General features: G+C 49.3%; 1 protein-coding gene across 2 annotated transcripts in view; it reads right to left on the bottom strand.

Annotated features, from left to right (window-relative positions):
* The window catches only part of LOC126529388 (uncharacterized), a 52,080-nt gene that overhangs the window by 2,793 nt on the left and 35,160 nt on the right, over positions 1–14,127 (bottom strand). Inside the window, exons 5-6 of one of the 2 annotated variants that reach the window (XM_055069816.2) lie at positions 3,435–3,560; positions 667–801 (exon numbers count right to left, since the gene is read on the bottom strand). In XM_055069816.2, coding sequence (XP_054925791.1) covers positions 667–801; positions 3,435–3,560 — 261 coding nt within the window. Of the gene's footprint in view, positions 1–666; positions 829–3,434; positions 3,561–14,127 lie in introns of both variants that reach the window. The other variant, XM_055069815.2, reaches the window with a different exon arrangement.

The following is a 14,127-nucleotide window of genomic DNA, read 5'->3' as shown; positions in this document are numbered from 1 at the left end:
CAGTTTAGTATTTGTGCAATGTCACAGTGGCATCAAATCAAGGGCTTGACAACAGCTCATCTTGTTGTGAATTGGCACAAGAAATACACTGACTACAGTCAAAGTGAAAATTTTACTGTGGTTGTTGCCTTGCTTGTGCTTTCGTAGTGACATGTAAAATAAGAATTCAACCTTCTAAGATTGTAAACATGGTAAGTAGAGCTAGCTGTAGCACCTGCAAAGCTGAGACAAGCCTGGACATTGAATGTCTACACCACGGCTACAGCAGTGCTTCCCAAGATGACTACTAGACGTAAGTGGAGGGAGCATTAGCTGAGCTACCAGCTGGCTTGTAGAGGTCCAGAGAACAGATTACAAAACTCTACTAACTGTGGCCTTAGCTAGATCAAGCTGGAAAATGTCTACTAGCTATCTGCATGCTTCCTGGGTATCTGCATAATAGTGCTGCTTGATGTGTTTAAATTTAAAAAAATATTTTTTTGTGGAGGGATTGGGGGCAGTTTTTCGGGAGATCTATGGCCGTGCCCGTACAAAACGGGATGCTTGGTCGGAATTCGGGAGTTTTGCGGACAAATCGGGAGAGCTGGCAGGTATGGCCCGTACGTGTGCCAGCGTTTAGTATGACAAGTAAACATTACACCGCATAACTTGTAAATATGTACGCACCCACTAGCTGCTGGTTGGTCGCACTTGTCGTTTGTATTCCCACCGTCCTCGTGCTCCGGGGGTTGACTGTTGCCTGGGTGGCCTTTAGTGTCATTGGTACCGCGCACTGCGTTGCCACGTCAGCCTTTCGCAGCCCTAGAAGGTAAGGAGAACAAGAACACCCTTTTGGGTGCAAGGGTAACCTTAACACCGTTCGAAGACTGATGCATCAATATGTTTGGCATGCTAGCTAGATATTGCTGTGCACAAACATCGCGGGTTCCAGCCTCGACAGCCGCAAGAACCATAGAGCACGTGTTTGCGCATGTTCAAGGAGCCCAGGCTGTCGGAAAGTTCTGAGCCTTCCACTGTCGCCTGAATTTAATTGAATCCCAGGGCATTACGTGCCAAACCAACGATTTGATTATAAGGCACACCGTAGTGGTGGACTTTGGATTCATTTTGACCACCTAGGGATCTTTAACATGCCCCCAATGCACGGGGACACAAGCGTTTTTGCATTTCACCCCCATCGAAATGTGGCGAGGTGACCCTGTGCTTAGCAGAGCAACACCATAGTCGCTAAGCCACCGCGGTGGGTGAAATTGTTAAGTGACACATCAAGCCTTCACTGGAAGTGTGTGTACAGATAATGCACCAGTACAACCATTGTAAAAAAAAAATGTGCAGGCTGGAACATCCATGGTTGCAATGGGGCTGGGCTGTGCTGCACTACATCTGTCCTCATTGCTTGCTTGCACTAAGTGTATAGGGGAAGAGGAGTAATGACGCTCTTATAATCAACCTCAGTGGAATATAGCAGAGTCATGACGGACATGCAACAACATTCTGACAAGAAGTTGTGACAGCTGCTTTACTGTTCTGTTACTGTTTTAAGCTAACAAATACATCCAAGACACCTTCACTTCTAGAATTCAAATAAAGAGCTACTGAACAAAAAAGGTATTTTAGTGCAATCATGTACCTGCGTGGACATGGGCAAAGTTACAACAGCTACCGTGACTTTGCTCCTGGGAGCTCGGTGAGCTTCTCTCTTTCACTATAGAAAAATTATTTTTCAGGGTTCTAAGAATCTTTTTTTCTGGTTACAGATAAAGCTTTAGCATATAATGCAGCATTATAAATCATAGAAAATAAATTGATGCTTACAAGTACAGAAGTTTCAGGCAAGAAATTTTCAAGGAATAATGAACAAAATTTCTGAACCTAGCTACTTTGTCTATAGCCACATCAATATACAGGGTGTTTCAGCTAACATTCACCAGAGTTTAAAGATATGCTGATGCACTCTATGACGACACAACCAAAGGCATGTTGCTCACTTTCGTATGTAGTGTATCACGCTATTTTTGTATGTTGATTAATTAAATAATTTGTCAAGATTAGTTAACCAACTTCTGAATCAACGAAGCTAGGGAAAAAGTTCCAATTAGAAAGCTGCAGAGCGGTTTGCAAAATGTCCAAAAAAACTTTCTGTCTTTTTGTCTATGAAGTATTAGTGTTTTTCAGCTTAGTTTCTGCAAAAAACATTGTTTTATGCCTTGAAGCACAAAAGTAACTGGAACGCCAATGCATTTCTCCGCAAAGTTGGGGAATATCTAAAAACTGATGTCATCCTGAGAATTCGTTGCAAGTGGACCCTCCTGGCAAACTCCATGGCTAGAATTTGTAAATTCCAATATGGGCCATAAGGTAATTAGTTAAAACATAATTAGTGTATTTTGTTAATTAGTTGATCATGCATTTCCCTTTTTCTGCAATTAATGTCCGCCGTTATTCAAGTGCACCAGTTCATGAATTAGAATTATGCTATCTGCCACAGGCAACCTTTAAAAAATATTGAATGTGTTCGCTGAAACACCCGGTAAACATATATATAAGTTGAACCTTGATATAACAAACTTGTGCTGGCAACGAAAAACTTCGTTAAATCTAGGATGTCATTCAATTCGAGGTTTTAATATTTCAGCATTAAAAACAACTTAATGAATTACCAGAGCATTCCTGGTGGATAGTATCAATTTTTATTTCGCTCTCTTCCAAGCGTATCTTTTGCTCCAACGATTATCGTCATCAATGTGGCGTACGCTTCCTTTATATAACAATCTGCGCTTGTTCTTTCCTGTCCGGATCGAACTCTATTGTCACGTTGATAATGCGCGTGCCATTCGCGACCGAGAAGGACCCAGAGCGCCGTGTTAAAGATAATTCTAGAGTTATCTTGTATCCTTTGCAGGTGATCTGGTCTAACAATGATAATCGCCATTTATCTCGCCTGCACTTCCTCTATTTAGCAACAGCGCTCACTACTTTCCTGTCAGGAACACTGTGTTAAGTTGATACACGCATGTTGTTTGTGACTTCAAAGGACAAGGCGCACAGTGTTAAAGGAAAGGCAAGCAATATGTATGTATGTATATATATATATATATATATATATATATATCAAGCCACGAAGAGTAAAATATCTTTAGTGTGAAGGATAATGCATTATTGTTTGGGGACAAGCTGTAAACCCCAAACGGTTTTAAATATCTTTTTGAGTGAAATGTAATGCACGCAAGACAAATGACTACTATCGCTTGGAGATAGGCCCCACGGAGTAAGTGCACATTTAGGAGTTGTTTTGACCCCGCCAACACCGCCCCTCTTAGAGTCCCCTGTGTTACCATGCTATAGCTGCTTCTCAGGCACACTCAACGCATATATGCTCATATACATTCTTTATTCGCACGTAATCGATAGCGAAAATATGCAGCTGTACGCACCCATTTGCTCTATGATGCGTCCCGTTTGCAAGCCTACTGTGCTCGTGCGCTTTGTGCGGACTGCCATGGTGGCCTTTGGTGTCATGAGGACTGCGCACTGCGTTGTCGCGTCAATCTTCAGTTTCCCTAAACGTGAAATCAAGAAATAAAAAAAGAAATGAGCATCGAGTGCTGTCACGGCTCTTCTATACAAAGCGCATGCGAGACGTATACAAAATGTTGGATCTCGTGCCATGCACACAATTCGGACAGCTTGCTGGGCCAGCTTGCCAGCTGAGGTGTCGGTGGCCTGTTCCTCAGCTGATGAAAAGGTGCAACTCAATCTGGGAAATTGGCCATGAATCGGGAGGTATGAGGGTTCAAGAATTTTTTTTTTTCAGTGAGAGTCAACCGATTCAATTCCAAGAAATCCTGATGCTGGGTATGTTACTAGCAAATGTGGCCGGCCAAAAAAGAAAGGGTCCCTATACAAACGAAAAGGCGAATTCAGCCAGAGAAAAATTTATGACAGATTGTTAAATTAAGAATTCACTCATAAATATCAGTGTCAAATAAATAATACAGTAAAGAAAGAATAGCAATACGAGAAAGTTGGATATTTGAATCAATTTAGCCTCTAGTTGAAGTCGATCAAGGACAATGTCTTCCTGAGCGAGTTGGTGGCAAGAATGGGGTCGAATCACTGCGCATGGCAGTCTGTCGTGTCAAACCTAGCGTGAGAGGAGTAAGAGCGTCGGACTGTTTAATTCTGTTTACCGCGCAATCTTTGGGATCCGCCCACGTTTTTCGACTGCACTACCTCTGGGATCGGCCCACATTTTGGAACACAACCTTCGGAATTGGCTCACATCCTTGACTGCACTATCTACGGGATCCCCCAACGCTTTTAGACTCTACTACCTTCGGGATCGGCCCACATTTGTGGATTGCACTGCCTTTGGGACTGGCCCACGAAAAAAAGTGCTAGAACACCCAAATACCCGATATGAAAAAGTGTGGGTAAGGGAAACATTAAGCTGCCAGGGGCTCTTCAGCAGATATGGCGCTGGTTGAAGCAGCTTCAAGAAAATTATTTTACTTGCCTAAGGCAACAATTGGGCTACACTTGATCTCAAACATTTCTTATACAAGTTTAACATGAAAAAATTACTGAAGACACTTTGGAAATTCTAAAGTGTGCTTGGCGAAAGCCTTGTGGTCAACCCACTGCATATACCATGTTGGGTAACGCTGAGCTTAGTGTTTACTCCCCCCCTCCCCTCTGGCTTCTGGATTGGATTGACACGGCTAACCACGTGCGTGCACATTTCCTAGCGCAGATTGGTGCGCGCCTGATTTGTGCACTAGGCTTTTATACGATCGCTTTTCCGAGCGCAGATTGGTGTGCGCCTGGTTTCTGCACTACGACTTTGTACGATCGCTTGTCGCTGCTTTCCTTTCTTCTGAATTGATTCGGTGCGGCTTGGTGCAGGCACACAGACTGCGTGTGCGCCTGCTTTTTGCACTGGGCTCTCAACACATCGCTCGCGCGTCGCTTAGAGCGGAAGTGCTGCGCCACGGGCGTAGCGTGTATGTAAGCGCGCAGCAATGCCGGGAAACATACAAAAGCAAAGGGCCAGAAAACTGCGCTTTATTTTCCTTTACTTTGTCATGTACCTTCACACTGGGTAGCGCCGAGCGATCGCTTCTTTTGTAGCCCCGGGATCCGTTGCAGCAGAACCCTCTGTTAAGGACGGCTCACCCAGGAACGTTAAGGTAGCGTGGACCTGGCGGTCTGGGGCTTCACGAACATGGAGGTGCCCAGGCACAGATGCAAGACGTCATATTTTTCAAGCTTCCTCGATCATGCAGCGCGACACGCAGTTGAGCTTGCTCAACCGCTGAAGCTCGCTGCTCTCCGCCGGCTGCAGGGTAACTGCACCGCTGCTGGAGTCGCACCTCACATGACTGTGGTGGGAGTCAATTATAATGGCCACACGCGCTCCAAAGACTCATTTCTGCGTTTGTTAGAAGCGATATCGCTCGGCGCTACCCAGTGTGAGGATACATGACAAAGTAATGGAAAATAAAGCGCAGTTTTTTTACCCTTTGCTTTTGTGTGAATGTTTCCCGGCATTCCTGCGCGCTTACATACACGGCAAGCCCGCGGCGCAGCACCGCAGCACTTCCGCGCTAAGCGACGCTCATTTCGTCTTTATATATAAGCGCGAGCAGCAAGCGATGTGCTGACAGCCCAGTGCAAAAAGCAGGCGCGCACCAAGTCTGTGCGCCTGCACCAAGCCGCGCCGAATCAATCCAGAGCAAAGGAAAGCAGCGACAAGCGATGCTGTGCAGAAACCAGGCGCACACCAATCTGCGCTCGGAAAAGCGCGCGCAAGCACGTAGCGAGCCGCGCCAATCCAATCCAGAAGCCAGAAAAGAGGTAGCGAAGCTTAGCGTTACCCAGATGTTCTGTGGCTACCCCATGTCGTACATGGCGCCGCAGTATCACATACTGCACACACGGCCCCGAATGGGTTCTGCACGAAATGTTTCTCCAAGTAGTACGTAGCTTCCGCATGCACCTTCCTCGGTGATACGAGTGTCGAGACTTGTAGAGAGGCGTTTGCGCTATACGTACTTGGACCCGGTACGTTGCTGTAGTTGGTGCTGAATGTACTGGGACCCGATGTGTCATTGTCGTCTATGCCGGGGCCTGGTTGTCGGTCGTCTTCTCCCTCTTGTAGGCGTGTGCCACTTGTGTTATTAGACGCGCTTCTTGATGGTCCTGGTCGCGACAACCACTGCAGTCGCTTTCGTTCCGCCTCCCTGGCTTTGCTGTTCGGTGACATAGCCAGACGCTGCTGCCGTCTGCGCTCCGCTTCCCTGGCTCTGCTGTTCGGTGACATGGCCAGTCGCTGCTGCCGTCTGCGCTCCAATTCATTCGCTTTGGTGTTCGGCGATATCGCCCGTCGCTGCTGCCGCTTTCGTTCTGCTTCTCTGCCTTTGGCATCCGGCGATGTGATCAGTCGTTGTTGGCGTTTCCGTTCTGCTTCCCTTGCTTTTGCATCTGGTGACATGTTCAGTCGTCGCATGCGCATTCGCTCCCTGTTCTTCTGGCGTTTGGTGTTGGGGGAATCCGGCGTCCGCTGCCGCTTCGGTGCCATGCGTCTCACTCACTCGACAGCAACGCGACGGCGACGTCTGGCGAAGGAGCGGCCATGGAGCGGCGGTGCAGCCAGTGCAGCTCTATGGTGCAGCCATAGAGAAAGGTGCAGCTGCCACCGCCGACGCGCGCGCCATGCGCGCGCTCTCGTTCTACCGCTACCATCTGCTACTTTGTGACGTCACAGTTGCTATGCACAGCTGCGCCCCGCGCCGGTTGCTAAGGAGGGGAGGAGGTTGCGCCGCTGCACGGTGGAGAGGCCACAGTTGGCACGATTGCAGCGCACGGACGGACGCGACCGCGAGCATGATGCTGAACTCCACGCACCCACACGGTACCGACAAACGCTGGCCGCATGTGCGCCACCGGCGCACCGTGCGACCAACAAGAGCAACTTGTCATTTTCTTTGACGAGCACCTCACGCTTACTTCCCGCGCGTTTCTTACCAGAGGCAATGGTAAGGCACGAAACTAAATACAAGAAAAAAATAGGGGCAAACGCGAGAAAAATGCAGCATTATACGTCGCACCTATCTGAGGTCTCCGGTCCATGATTTAAACCGCGTTCACCACATTGCTGAGTGTTTGTTCAGGAGCTCACTCGACACAGGTCCTTATGCTCTTCGAGGACTGAAGTGCAATTGACGGTGGTCCATAGCCGACCACCCTCTGTTGCACTATATTTACGAGCACACACAAACAAGAGCGCGTGCTTGTGTGACATCTAGCTCTACACCACGTACTTCACACACTTTCCACTTTGACACTCTTAATGTTAACGCATTAAAAACAATATAAACGTACAAATAAATATGCAGATACAACGCACGTGTTTGAATCTGCGGGTTATTAAATGCTTCACAAGTAACGGCGATACGCACAATTTTGTTTACTTTCACCAAATGCAACGTGTAATGTCGTGGCACGTTTATGTTTATGCACCACAAAGGTCACAACTTTATTGTAAGGCAATTTTTTTTATGTTTATGCACTACATCGCTCGCATGTAATGGCGAAATGCAAACTCAATCATGCGGATGCGCTGTGTGAGAGGCACACGCCGCGACGTCACAAGGTCGAAGGCGATGTATACCACATGTATACGATGCTTGTAGAGGGAAGAACTGGTGATGCAGGCACAGTAAAGTACCACACGTACCAAGCGACATGTAGGAGTTTTGTACGATCTCGTGTCACGCTGGATGGACCAAGAACGGGTACACACCTCTGTAACGGCACATACCGAATGAATATAAATGAAAGAAAATCAAGTAAATCACAGAATTAGGGGTGTGCGAATAGTAATATTTGAGATCGAATACGAATCGAGTAGTGCCAGAATCGAATAGTTTTCGAATAATGAGCCGCTGTTATCACAATACAATTCGACGTTCACATCCCCGTATTCTTAAAGTTGGCAAGTTTCTGTCATTACGTAGCACTTCATGAAGCAAACAAGTAGTTTCTTCGAACGCACAGGGCTCTTCAGAGAGTGCGAATTACTGCTGTACAGGTTGTGAAATACGCTTACGTGACGTAGCCTACTCCACTATGCAAGTCCTCATGTCTATGATATGGCCACGGGGTGATAACTACTGGCCATATTTTTGCTACAATGTTGTGTTTATTTGGGCGCAGTTGACGTTCTGAAATAGTTGAATTTGGACTCTGAAGTGCCAAAACCACGATCTGATTATGAGGCACGCCGTAGTGGGGAAGTCCGGATTAATTTTGACCAGCAGGGGATCCCCCAATGCCTGGGACATGGGCGTTTTGGCACTTCGCCCCCATCGAAACATGGTTGTCGGGGCCGGGATTTGATCCCGTGACCTCGTGCTTAGCAGCCCAACACCACAGCCGCTAACACCGCAGCGGGTCTCTGAAATATTTCAAAAGTATTGGAAAACATATTCGCAATAACGAATAGTGACTATTCGATTCGAAGGCTGAATGGAAACGGATCTTATTCGATTCGTTAATCTAATGTTTCGAATATTCACGCACTCCTACAATGAATCCATGCAATATAATTCACAAATCGATTAACAGTTTGATGGGCTTTAGAGATGCCGGTGAGGCGTTCTTATATGCTCAGATATTATGCAGGAAGTTGTCTTTGGTTACGCAGAAGCGCACACGGTCAGCATACAATAAGTGTTATAGAAACCATAGTTCTCATTCGGCGCTCATATACCGTTTGTTTACGAGGGGCGTTCATAAAGTTCGTGTTATCACTGCGATATATTATAAAAGGCGTACACGATAGGCATCAAAATGAATGTGCGTCTGTCTAGCTATAGCGCAATATTAGACTTATGTTCTATTTAGTACCGCGCAACACCGCTAGGGCACAAAAAAATTACCAACCCCTCCCCTACCAGAAAATTGGGGTAAGCGAATTGCTTCGGCCTCCCGCTCCCTCTGGTGAGGATCTTCTTTGCTGTCGGATTGCCTGAGCTCAGGCGCCTATAACGACTCGATCGGCGTGCTCGTCGAAGGCTGCCTGTTCCGCGGGGAAGCGCACAAGACGTGTCAGCTTTGTGCGTTCTGAACTGAACTGAATGGAAACGAAGCCGGCGCAACGCGCGCGACACCATTTCCTGGCCGTTCCCTCCCCGGTGGAAGCGAAGCGGCTCTGATTGGTTGCGCGCGTGGCGTGAGCGCGCGCCTATGCAGCTGGAATCCTTGCTAATGTGTACTCACGCTCCGGCGCCGGCGCAGCTGTCAACTCATCAAACCGCCCTTTATCACAGCTGCTCTGCTCTAGGAGCAACTGGTTTTTTTTTTTCGTGAACACGACAACGCCACCGAAACTTATCAGCCAATACAAGCTTCGCTTGAAATGGCAGCACCCATAGGAAAAAGTTGAAACATGTGCAATGATTAGCTTTCTGTATTTGAAGAGAAGACAAGATGCCAAGAAGATTCACGCCGAGCTGGTGGCGGTGTACGGTGACACTGGTGGAGGTGTACGGTGACAATGACCCACCTTATGACACTGTTGTCAAACAAAGCAGACGATTTCCGTGCGGTCAAACAAGCCTGAACGACGAAGAACAAAGCGGCCACCTGTCGCTCCATGCACTACAGATTGGTGCGCAAGTGAAGGCTCTAGTGCTCGCAGACCGGCGGACAACTGTTGAATAACTAGTAGAACAGGTTAACGTGAGTGCAGGCTCTGAGCACAACAACACTTCACATCAACCTGCACATGACGAAAGTTGGCGCGCGCTGGGTTCCACCTTTGCTGCAAAAAGACTTGCGGAAGGAAACAGCCGCAAAAATTGTTGAAGCTTTGAGAGAGCGAGTCTCGCGACTTTTTTGATCGCCTGATAACCGTGGGTGAGTGTTGGGAGTACAGTTATGACCCGGAAACTAAACTACAAAGCCAACAATGGAAGAAAAGCTCACACGGGCCAGAAAAGACGAAAGTTGTGCCGCCATTAGGCAAGGTCACGCTGAGCGTCTTTTGGGACTGCCGTGGTTCTCATCACAGAGATTATGTCTGCAAAGGCCAAACTATTACAGGAAAGTATTACTGCGAGCTTCTCACCAAACTGCGAGGTGCTATCAAGGCGAAGCGCAGAGGACAGCTCACGCAAGGCGTCCGTCTGCTCCTGACAATGCACCGGCTCACTCAGCACAAGTGACGGCGACACATGCAGCCTCCTTGCTATGAAATTTTGCCCGCCATATTAATCTGACCTCGCACCAAGTGACTTCTTCCTCTTCCCTCGCATGAAGAGCACCCAACGCGCGAAAAATTTTCGGGACGACGGAGAAGTGTTCGTTCAAGTCGAGCTCTTTCTGAACTCTCAAAAAAAGGAATTCTACTGCGACGGCCTGTAGCAGATCATCCATCGTTGGCAGAAGTGCGTGACCTTGGGAGGAGATTATGTAGAGAAGGAATAAACTTCCACTCATTTCTGTCTTCCTTCATGCCAATAATATGAGGTTGATCAAACCCCCTAGTGTGTATATATATATATATATATATATAGACAAGACTGTGACAACAGCCTTCCCTTAAATTAACCTGTTTTGGTAGCCAGCCACGCCAAACCTGGAAAAGCAGGCAAATACAGCTTCGCTATAATAATTAAGTAAGAAAAAATTTGAAGGCCCAATCCACTCTGTAAAGGTGGATTGCAAGCGACGCTGTTACCCTCCACTTAGCCTAGCCGTTCTTGGACAACGTTCAGCGGGGACAGATGCGGCGGAATAGGAGGGTATACCGAGTATCCGCGAGTCTTGGAACGGAGAGGGCAGTTTACCTTCTAGTAGAGAATCCTTGCAGGTACCGCACACCTCGAAATCAGACACGGCGTCTCCAGGGAACGCACGAGCGAGGACGTCGAGGACACTGCGTTTCTTTGCGACCTTCTTTACGGCGGAGATGCGCGACAAGTCGTCGCGGCCACCGAGGAACTTGCGCTTGAATTTTGAAGTCGGTCCCTCGAATGTGGCAATCTTGTAGGCGTGGTACTCGCGGTGTTTTCGCCTCGCTCACCGCTTCTCGTCTCAGCTCGAGCGAGTGCGTCTTTTGCGGTGCGCTTCTTTGACTCTCGCCCGATGCTCGGCCTCTTGGTTCGAAGGGTTTTGCCTACGACGTTGCTTCGAGAGCCTGTATTGCTCCTTTCTACGCGCATCGTATTCCCGTTGCTCCTCGGCAGTTCTTACTTTGCGTGGCCTACGCATAGCTCATGTTCTAACTAAACCGCGTGCACACGTTACATATACGATGTGTGGTTTTATACGTGAACCGAGACACACGTATTCAGATGCACCTCGCACTAACGCCACTCCCTTCGACGCAGGAACCTTATAGCAGCGCCAACCCGTTGTTCGGCGACTGCCCCTTGCCACGATCCATCACGCACGGTGACACCATGCCGCCCGTGTGCGCGTGCGCTACATGTGTTCTCTTGGGCGAAATCGGCGATATCTACAAAGCCAAGTTTTCTGTGGACCGCCACGAGAGAATCGCCGGCTGGTAGAGGTAAACAGCTTCGCTGTAATAAATAAGATATCCGAGGATCTAAGCACTTATGAGTTGTGTATGCGAAAGCGTTAGTGTCCCATTGAACGCCGATGAGCGGTCCTTCGAGTTACGAAGTGCTTGCGGGCAAAGCGAGCGCGTTGAGACGCTTGGCGCGTTTTGATTCGGCCTTAACGAGACGCGCAGCTGGAACGCAGCGCCAGAGCTTGCGCGGACAAGGGACGCGCGGATGACACGGGCTTCCGAGAGCGAGGGTAACGTGTCGTCGCGGCGATGCCCTCTCCCCCCACGCAACACCTGGCGCGCTAGCGTCCGTCCGGTGTTTGCGGAACCAAGCGTCTTTCCTTTCTTTAGATCACTATCATCACTATCACCCGGTGTTCCCTTTCGCCTGCTCTGTTTTGTCGGCCGGGGCGCGCTCGCAACGTGGCGTTGCAGCCAATGGGAACTTACCCGCCGTTTCGCTGCAACAGACGACAAGCGCGGACTTTTTCGCTCAATGGGCCATCTGACGCATTCGCATCAATAAATAATAAAAATACGCCTCCATTCCACTCTGTGACAGTGGCTGTACAGCGAACATGTTGCCGACGTTAGTCAAGCACAGGGTGTAATGGAGGCGGATTTTTTGAACGATAGTTACCCCATGTGCAAACCGAGAAAACGCCTGGTTCCGTAACTCTGACCTTCAAGCTCAGCCAAGGTCAAATTTGGACTTAGCCTGCCACTACCGGCTGCTGCTACGTGCGCCACGTGAGCGCCCATGTCTTGAAAGCGATCTGCAATGAGTACAAAGCGCGCAGTGTGCTGGTAGTTTCGTATACGTTGTGCTTTCGACGCATAGTTCGCTCGCTGCTGCTGCCGCGCCGAAACAGCGTCTGTGCCCTTTCCCAAAGCAAGCAAAACCGTCCCATCGCTCGACAAACTTGGTTTAACCGCGTTCAACCACGGCAATTTCTTTAGTCTCGCTCTTTCTTTCGTTAAAGCGCAAACGCGCACCTCAGGAAGGCGCGAGCATCTTCGCTTACGCACCGCGCTACAGCGAGCACGGTGCTGTAGCGACTGAGGTTGTAGCGTGCATCGCGCGTGATCGAGGGACTCACCGGAGGAAACAGCCGACCGACTCTTTGCTCGGGATCTGGTCCATCGGGTCTCGACATGGTCCGTCATGAAGAAGGCCCGAGAGGCTGGGGCGACATATTCGTCATCCATGAACTGGCGCTTGGATTTGGGTTTGATCCTCTTCGATTTGGCCAACTTGTTGGCGTGGTACCTCTGTCGCTTCGCGGCGTTGTCTGCTTGTCGTCGCTCTTCGTCGTCTTTGCGTACTCGTCGCTTGCGCTCTGCTTCTCTGGCACGGAAATTCGGGTCCTGCCGGGCTTTGCGCATGCGCTCGGCGCCTTGCGCACGAAGTTCCTCGAGTCTGGCAGCACGCCGCTGCTGGTTGTACTGCCGTTTCTTTTCCTTCTGCCGTCGTTCGTGCTCACGCTGCTCTTCGGCAGACCTACGTATACGCGGCCTCCCCATGGCGCTGCCTCAACGACACTAAAATCCGTTGCTAGGCTACTTCTCCATGAGAAGGCCCCCGCCATCTGCCATTGGGCTACGCCGACTGACGTCAATCCACACGCCGCCAAATGAAGGTGCGCTCTGTCTAGCGGCGTTAGCTCGTACGTCGCCATTTCCAGCTGCCGTTTGCTGTCTGAGTGTCCGCGGCCGCTGGATGGCGGTACTATTTTATTGCGATATCAATTATATCGGCACTCCAGGTGCATTTTTGCCGTCGCCGTGAGGTTCCGTATGAGTGAAAGCGTGTGACGGAGAGCCGGCGAACGCGGTTCAATCTCGCGTGCGCGAGTGAGGAACGCGGTAGAACGCGGCCCGGATACGCGCCCTTTTTTTGTCGCGCGCGAGGCAGGAGGGTGAGGCGAGGGAGGAGGGTGCTCTTTGGTGCCTCGATGTCCTCTCCCGCCGCTCCGTACAGAGTGGAGGCAACCGCGGCGTCTACTATACTGAAGTAAAACACGTTGTGGGGCTAGTTGGTGCATAGCTTTCAAAAGATGAAGCGCCAACAGTGACAACACACTAAGAAGGAACAAAGACATGAGAATTAGTGTCTTGTCCTGTCTTTGTTCCTTCTTAGTGTGCTGTCACCGTTGGCGCTTTATCTCTTGAAAGTCTACTACTGCGTTGGCCACGTGAATCGCGGACGCCGTATATAGTAGACGCCTTTGCGAACGCCGTAGGGACGCGTTGCCGGCGTCCGTGTGTCTTGAAAGCGATCTGCGACGCGACCAAAAGTGCGCGCCCGCGCGGGCCCCATCTTCAAACCGACTGCCGGTAGCTTCGTATGCGCTGTACTTTCGATGTTTTGTTCGCGTTGAAGCGAGAGATGCATGAAGGTCAATTCGCTTGCTGCTATAGCGCGATTTCTCAATCCAGAATTTTGACAGCGAGTTCCCGCGCTCATCGAGCGAGATGTTTTCATGTTTACCTGTGCGCGCGTGACACTGTGCTGGTTAATTTACAAAAGACGTAACACGTTGGCG

The sequence above is a fragment of the Dermacentor andersoni genome, chromosome 8 (genome assembly GCF_023375885.2).
Source record: "Dermacentor andersoni chromosome 8, qqDerAnde1_hic_scaffold, whole genome shotgun sequence".
In the NCBI taxonomy this organism is placed as follows: Eukaryota; Metazoa; Arthropoda; class Arachnida; order Ixodida; family Ixodidae; genus Dermacentor; species Dermacentor andersoni.
Note: the sequence above shows the minus strand (reverse complement) of the source record. Positions and strands in the feature narration are given on the sequence as shown.